The following is an 8,639-nucleotide window of genomic DNA, read 5'->3' as shown; positions in this document are numbered from 1 at the left end:
TCCGGGGTACATATTAAAATAGTGGTGCTTAGAGTCAGTGAACGTTGTGCACACCTCAGTCACATTACGGGAGAGTATTCTCAGTAGCCTACAGCCTACGTAGCCTTTGATTATATTTTAAATACATATTAAATCTGCTACGTTAGAAGTGTGAATAGTGTATCGGCGGAAAAAACATGAAAATATCCCTCCGAGATATTTGACAACATTCCTTACATAGCCAGAACGATGTGATTTCGTGACGTGCTTTGATTGTGGTGTAACGGGAGTACATGGTGTTAGCAAGCTTTAGGTTACACAATATAGTTACGGCTTGGTGACCGCGATATTAAGTAGCACGCAGGGCTGTTTCGATTGCATTTTGCCGTGCTCATCTCACAAGCTGTCTCACGCATAGGCTGTTTGCCGTTTTGACGCTGGTGGTTGGAGGGAAGGACTCAACCAGAAACTTCAACGCACTACCATTGGCTTGCAGCAATGTGGAATGCCGAATTTAAGACATATGTGCCAGTAGAGAATGCAGAGATCTAACATGACGAGCCCTATGAGGATAATTTAAGTTCCACGCTTTTGGATACTTTTGGACACACCGGTAGCGCAAATTCAAATATACTGGAGGAAACACAGTATTCGAATCAAAATTGGAACATGAGTGTCAATACGGCTCATGAATCGCTTTCGTCATGAGTGCATGATAACCAACTTCAGAGGAACCTGCCGCCGCCGCCGCTATGGAGAAAGGGGGAAGGTCCATGTTTTAAAGACTGAGCCCGTTCTGTTTTACGTTTGGTCTCTTCTGGGGAATTCGTTCTACAAAGTGATCGCATTGTTTGTCGTTGACATGTGGAGAGAATAACGGAGAGGTAGAACTCATCAACCGCGCCAAGTTAGACAATGCGGACCCGATTTCCAAGCGCCTCTGTTACACCCGCTAGTGAGCGAGCGGACCATACACATGCAACGCATGATCCGTGGTCAGCATGACATACGGCGATCTCTGTACGGTGCACGTTGTATCTGATGACATTTTTTCAGCTTTGAGGACTGTTTTCGTCCCGCAATATTAGTAGCTCATGACTTTAAGTTGAGGGGGAGAAACACCAGCGGTACAAGATGTTTGCTTTGGAAGTGCTGACTACCTTGTCGATGCTCAGTTGTGCTGTATGTGGTTATTCATCCTGGGGTAACATAAACGCCAAACTGCCCAATCACGTTAATGAACTGGACAAGAGCTCATCACAACCGCACATCATTTTCATCATGGTCGACGATCAAGGGTTCCGTGATGTGGGATATCACGGATCCGAAATCAAGACCCCAGCAATAGACAGACTCGCCGCTACTGGAGTCAAGCTGGAGAATTACTATGTACAGCCTCTCTGCAGCCCTTCCCGAAGTCAACTCATGACCGGCCGGTAAGAAACCCCTATCTAACTTCTGCTCTCTGACAGCACATAAACAATAATTGTAGATTAAGCCCAATGACTCCTTGAGCCAATATGTTCCAGCTTGATAATTATGACTGGGGGAAATTTTCTTCCCCCGTGCCCTGCAAATGGTTGCAATTACTTGAGGTTGGTGTAAGCTTAACCGTTTTCCTAAACACTCACTTCCACAAGTCCCCCACTGAAACCCCCTCCTGGGGTAATTTTATTGCCATTTCATGTGAGACAGGGTGGGTGGCAGAGCATATAGGGTACCTAGGTTTGGATGGTTTTTGGTCAAAAAATGAAAAGAACACTATCTCATCCCCTCCTACCCAAGCTTTGGTGTCCATATGGAATGTAAGTGTTGCATCTGCAAGACTTAAATGAGCAATTATGTGCATGTGTGTCTCTGTGTGTGTTATATGTCTCCGTGTGTGTGTGTGTGTGTGTGTGTGTGTGTGTGTGTGTCTGTCTGTGTGTGTGTGTGTGTGTGTGTCTGAGAGAGAGCGCGTCTTGAGTGATTCTCTCCAGGTTTGAGAGGATGAATGACTCAGTGGAGTGCCTGTAAGAGTTCATTCATCGCAGTCGAATCCAAACCGGATGACTTAGTACGAGGGTAAGGAATAATCAGGTCGAGGCCCGTTAACAGAAATTACGGAATGTTTTAAGAACTCCTAAGAATGCTTATCTTATTTTTGCAGTCTTAAGTGGTAAGATGAGGATGAGGCATTTGCTGTCAGAGAAACCCAAACCTAGGCAGATGTGTTTGAGTCATTTTTCTCTCTCTCTCTCTCTCTCTCTCTCTCTCTCTCTCTCTCTCTCTCTCTCTCTCTCGCTCTCTTTCGCACACACACTCTCTTTCTCTCTCTCTCTCTCTCTCTCTGCGCGTGACTGTGTGTTTGCACCATGGCATGTGTGAAATCATATCATCTAACAGAGGACGTGTCCCAATGAATACATGGACTTAGCCATCCACTGGTGTCCATTCTTTTAGATACCATGCTCTAAACTGTCGAAAAAAACACCTCAAGCAAATGCATAGAACACACAGGAACAATCGTCTAATATTATTATACTTCAAGATATATGTCATGATATAGGTCTAAGAGCTTTTCAACCAAACCCTTAAGTCTGCACCTCTAACTCTTTGGGTGGAGTGGCTAGTCCTCTATCTCTGTTTGCATCGGCAGTCATACAGATATAATTTCTGAGGAGACCCTTGAGGTTTCACATCCAGAGGAGAGCTTATCAAGTGTTTTGACGGGTTGACATGGCAACCACCCAAATGGGCCAATGACTGTACAAACACGAATGCTTTATCTGATTTGAGTCCTTTTGTGCCACATCAATTTCAAGCGAGCCCTTTGCACGCGAGCAAAGATATTGTCCCACATGGATACTATCATATCAAATGGTTTATATGTGTTTATCAGGTAAAACAGACAGAAAACATCATCATTTGTGCTGCAGTCAGATTATTTGCAGACTGATAGCACAGTTCTCATGCATTCTGATGGACTGAGAGAGTTTGGTTGGTTGGCAAGAGAGATTGGTTGATTTCATGTAAACACCTTTTTTGTCAGGATTATTTTGAAAACAATTTTGTGCACAGTGCTGTGAATCAATATATGTCAAAATCAATAAGCATTGTTGGTGTGAGTGTGTCTATATTGATGTATGTTTTGTGTGCATGTATGTGTGTGTGTGTGCATGTGTGTGTATATGTGTTTGTGTATGCATAAGTGTGGGTGCATATGTGTATACAGTACGTGCATGTGTGTGTGGGTGTATGTGTATGTATGTATGTATGTGTGTGTGTGTGTGTGTGTGTGTGTGTGTGTGTGTGCATATGTGCATATGTAAATGTGCCTGTGTGTGCATGCCTGTGCATTTGTGTGTGTGTGTGTGTGTGTGTGTGTGTGTGCATGTGCATATGTGCATATGTAAATGTGCCTGTGTGTGCGTGTGTGTGTGTGTGTGTGTGTGTGTGTGTGTGTGTGTGTGTGTGTGTGTGTGTGTTAGGGATGGGCATTCGATTAAATTGTCTTAATCGATCGTCGGGAGAATTAACGATCGATTTTCGATTAATCATTAATATTTTTATATTAAAATTCACTATTTATAGGCTATATTAAAATGCAGTGAAAATAGAAAAAACACAGCGTGTTTCCTCATTGAGATATTTATTACAAGATGAACAACTCTTGTGGCAGTTAAACTTACAAGATGGACAACTCTTGTGGCAGTTAAACGGGATCCGTTCAATGGTTACACTTGAAAATATGCGCTGCTGTACTCTTAAGCAGCGGAGCCGACAGCTAGAAGCCGGTGCTCATAAACACAACGGACCTTCGTTTTTTTTTCTCTCTAACTAATTAATCTCACATTTTGAAATTCATTCATCTAGATTCATCGTGATTAAAAGTTTGTTTTCTTCTAAAGACTAAATCTTATAAATTAACGAGTAATCACTTCATTCAGACACTGTTGTTTAATTGTATTTTGTTCGTGCTCTCTCGCCATCAGCCAAGGAATGTATGCGAGACACAATGGTGCCCCTCGACGGTAAATCGTAAGAATTGTCCCCTGAAGCAATTCGAATCACCTCAGTCAGCCCACCGTCTTCAACTATGTTGATGGGCCGACAGTCACCCGCAACCTAAACTGCTACAGCGTTGGTAACCTTTTCACGGACTGGTCTAGTTAATTTCCTAGAGAAGTCGTGGAGTGTGGGTTGGCGACCATCTAACCTGGGACTGCTTTCTGTCGGGTGCTTTGCATTAAGGTGATAACTTAAACACGAGCTGCTTCTGTGATAGCTACATTCAGCTTGACAAATGCTACATACAACTTTAGTTTTGTCGATTGTTCTGTCATTTTGCCTCTTAAACAGAAACTTTCCGCCCAACAATCCCTCAGCTCTCTCCATCTTCAACTACCGTCTCGGTCTCTTCTATCTAACTGACTGCAGACAAGGGGCGGTTTCGTGCCACGGGTCAACGCGCACCGGAAGTAAACAAAGTTGCGTTAACTGCGTTCAAATATTTGATTGCATTAATCTCCGCCACAATAATCTCATAGAATAACGCGTTAACTTTGACAGCCCTAAAATAAATCAATTACACGCACACTACGCAACAGAACATGCATTAGTTTTAATCGATGAAAAAATAATTTCATCGAGGAAATTCTTAATGATCAATTAATCGATCGTCGATTAATTATGCCCATCCCTAGTGTGTGTGCTCTAACAGGTGAGAACACTGAGTTTGTGAGTCTCTGTGATTTATTGATGAAGCCAGCACACACACACACAAACACACACACACACACACACACACACACACACAGGCTCAGTGTCTCTGCTGGGCAGCCCACAGGCAGCATGCTTAAGAGAGCCGGCCAGTGAGCCGTGTCTTCTCTGCCAGCTCAGTGGGAGAGAGTTGAAGCGTGTGTGTGTGTGCGTGTGTTTGAGTGTGTGTGTATGTGCAAACGCATATGTGTGTGAGAAAGACGGCCAGTGTTGTGAGAGTGTTGTGTTTGTGTGTGACTGTTTTTCTGTGAGTGTGTTGAATGACATAGAGCTGTGTCAGTCTCTGTGTGCGTCTGTGTGTGTGTGTGTGTGTGTGTGTAAGAATTGGTGGAGACAGAAACATAGGACGAGACAGGGGTGGGAAATGGATAAAAAGACACCCTGACGCCACACTTTGGTTTCTTTTGTAATAAACACACAAGCTCCCAGCCATGTTGGCAAGTTGACGGAAATCATTCTCAGCGTGAAAGCTCACTTCATCACCATGCAGCCCACGAGTGCCACTTTTTCCATTACACACCGGGACACACACACACACACACACACACACACACACACACACACACACACACCGGCACAACCTCTGCCGATCCCGACCTCCTAAAACAGCTGAGAATATTTTGACAACTGGGTCACACATTTCCTTCTGCAAAGCACAGCTGTAAATGACTTCACAGCAAGCGCTTCTTAACTCTACATGACCAAGGCATATATATAAAAAAATAAAAAATAAAAAAAACCTTGGAAGGATGGGCGTAAGGGAAGGATAGCTGGAATACCTGACCCGGGGCGCTGTGGGCGTGAGGTGTAGGCATAAAGCATACCTTTTTCCCCCCTCATCCCAGCCGCCTCACCCCCCCTTCCCATTATTTCTGAAGCTTTAGCGGACAGTGGGGCAGCCCACTAAATTACCCACATTCTTCACCCTCGTGAACTTGCTTTGTATGGCAATAAGGAGGCCCTGAGTTGTTCTCCAGGAGAGTGGAAGAGCGTCTCTTATTCTCTCTCTCTCTATCTCTCTCTCTCTCTCTCTTTCTCTCTCTTTCTCTCTCTCTCTCTCTCTCTCACTCGCTCCTGTGTACTGCTGCAAGGGTACTGTAGCCGTTGGTGGCCGGGAGGATCGTACCCGGAGGTCGAGATTCCAAGGCTGTGTGTTAGGCTGGCCCTCGTGCCTACAGCCGCGGTTTTGTTTCCTTGACCCAACCACACATATCTTAAACCGCCATGCAAAGGGAGCGGTGTGTCAGGCATCCAAAGATCACACACACATCCAAACATCACACACACACACATCCAAACATCACACACACATCTAAAAGTTCACACACACACACACATCCAAAAATCACACACATCCAAACATCATAATGTGAGTTGGTCTGCTGTGTAAGCTTGATCAGAGAGGGAACAGAGAACTAAGAATCAGTACGTTCCCTCTGGTGTTTGGCCTTTGCCTGCAGAAACACCAGAGAACACGAGGAACCAGCCCAGAAACCTGGGGAAACATGAGGAACATGCCAAGATGTTCCGTTGCGCTGCACAATGACATCAGAGGCATTCTATTCAATTCTATTCTGTTCTATTCTCTGGCCACAGCTGGAATATTAAACAGAACCCAGTGTCTGCTAGGCCTGTTAGCAATTGCACTCCAATGTGAAAGAAGAGATGACAACGTGAGCAAAGGTGAAAAGACCCCTTTATGCCATTATCTAAAAGCTCTTTAATGAAAGAAAATAGCCTCTGCAGGACTGCAGCAGCCCTTGACAGCGTGCCAACCTGACACGAGCCATTGGGCTCGACCAAATTAAATTTGTAATCAAAGCTCCTGATCTCCAACAAACTACCATCCATCAACAAACAAATGATTAAAGATCCACACCTGGGTCCCAAGACTGAGTAAAGGAGATGACTAGATCAGATTAGGGCAGACTGAGAGAAGCCTTGTGCAGCCTAGATGATTTATTCATTTATTTTTATTATTTTCATTTTACTGTATTTGTTTTGTATTTGCTCACCCCTGCGCTTTCCTTCTTTCTCTCTTTTCTTTGCCCCTTTGCTCCTAGATCACCATACCTGTAGTTCTGTCATCTCTCTCTCTCTCTCTCTCTCTCTGTCTATCTATCTCTGTCTCTCACTCTCACTCTCACTCTCTCTCTCTGTCTCTGTCTCTGTCTCTCTCTCTCTCGTTCTCTCTCTCTCTCTGTCTATCTATCTCTGTCTCTCACTCTCTCTCTCTCTGTCTCTGTCTCTCTCTCGTTCTCTTTCTCTCTCTGTCTATCTATCTCTATCTCTCACTCTCTCTCTCTGTCTCTCTCTCTCATTCTCTCTCTCTCCCTCTCTGTCTATGTATCTCTGTCTCTCACTCTCTTCTGTGGATTCTAGTGTATATGTTGTCTGCTTACACGTTGTGAGGTTGTAGGGTTTTAAAGGTCTGTAATGGTGCGGTAAAAGCCCTATATACTGGTCCAATAAACAAGTGTCAAACCCTCTCTCCCAACCCTCTTTGTGTCGTTTACTCCTCTCTTCCTTTACGTGTCAGCCTCAGGCTCTAATGTTCGCTCTCGGTCTCTTTCTCTTCTCACGTGGATTTTGAAACAGTAAAAAAAAAGTTAATGTGACAGCTAATAAGACTGGTCTGAGAGAGTAAATTAAACGTTTGGGATGTTGGATGGAGGGAGAGAGAAAGAAAGGAAAAGAGAGAGAGAAAGTGTTGCTAATGATGAAGAGTGTGGTAATGAGAGGAAGGATGACGGAAAAGGTGATGGGGAGAAGGGAAGAGGGGAGGGATATCTGTAGATGTACTGTGTGTACATACACATAGAGAATATACATTGATATACTACACTAGAGAGATAGATAGATAGATAGAGAAACAGGGAGAGGGAGAGAAGGAGGGAGACTGGGGTGAGGGAGTTGTCAAACTGCTGTGCTTTAGGGCCTGAACTTGATTAGGTGGAGAGTGGTGTAAAGCACATTTATTCAAACCATATGTGGGAAAGGAGGGAGTGCTGAGTATGGGCTGGTAGTGCTGGCCAAAGACACACACGCAAAGAGAGAGAGAGAGAGAGAGAGAGAGATGGTGGGAGAGAGATGGAGTAAGAGAGAGAGAGAGAGAGAGAGAGAGAGAGAGAGAGAGATGGTGGGAGAGAGATAGAGTGAGACCTAGATGGAAAGAGAGAGAGAGAGAGTGTATCTCTGTGTGTGTGTGTGTGTGTGTGTGTGTGTGTGTGTGTGTATACGTGTGTGTGTGTGTATACGTGTGTGTGTGTGTGTGTGTTCCAGAATGACTATGTTGGGACCCTCTGGCTTTGGCGGCCAGAAACGGATGTCTTGTGGGATTTTTTGATTGCATAGGAGCAGTGATTCTGCTTGCAGTCGCGTGTGTGATGAGCTGGATGTATGCTATAAAGTCCTTGTGTAAATAAACCAGAGATGATGACATGATTGCTGCCATGGTTGGATTTTCACATCGCGAGGCCACCCTTAATCAAGATGGTCCCTATATGTGTGTGTGGGCAGTGGACATGTGCTTGACAGCTGGATGAGCGGTTGACCCCAAAAGTAACTCTAAAGCATGCCTGCCTCTGACATAAATTTAGCCGCTACTGGGGACAGTTGACCTTTGACACAAGGCAGAGTTAGAGCACTGCAAGGCGTTATTGGTGCTTGTAAGTCATGTTCCTACAACTCTGGTATCTAGGCTACTAATTTAGTCATTGGTAACACTTGCCTGTAGGTTGTAGCAACGGTAGACGTGGTACACAAAAGCTCTATGTTTAGTCTGCATGTGTTTGTCCAGATCATTCACTTCATCATTCAGAGGAAAATGTTTCTGTCAGTTTGGTCTTCATTCAGTATGTGAGGCATGTGAGGTATATTATCATCCTTTTTTAATTTTC

At 44.4% G+C, this 8,639-nt stretch overlaps 1 protein-coding gene across 1 annotated transcript in view; it reads left to right on the top strand.

The window, feature by feature from the left end:
* The first annotated feature begins 352 nt into the window (after window positions 1–352).
* Window positions 353–8,639, top strand: part of arsj (arylsulfatase family, member J) — an 18,411-nt gene continuing 10,124 nt past the window's right edge. The window contains exon 1 of the mRNA XM_031585329.2: window positions 353–1,415. Within this exon, the coding sequence (XP_031441189.1) occupies window positions 1,114–1,415 (302 nt within the window). The 5' untranslated portion in view covers window positions 353–1,113. The remainder of the gene's footprint in view (window positions 1,416–8,639) is intronic.

Source organism: Clupea harengus, chromosome 18 (genome assembly GCF_900700415.2).
Source record: "Clupea harengus chromosome 18, Ch_v2.0.2, whole genome shotgun sequence".
Lineage (NCBI taxonomy): Eukaryota > Metazoa > Chordata > Actinopteri > Clupeiformes > Clupeidae > Clupea > Clupea harengus.
Note: the sequence above shows the minus strand (reverse complement) of the source record. Positions and strands in the feature narration are given on the sequence as shown.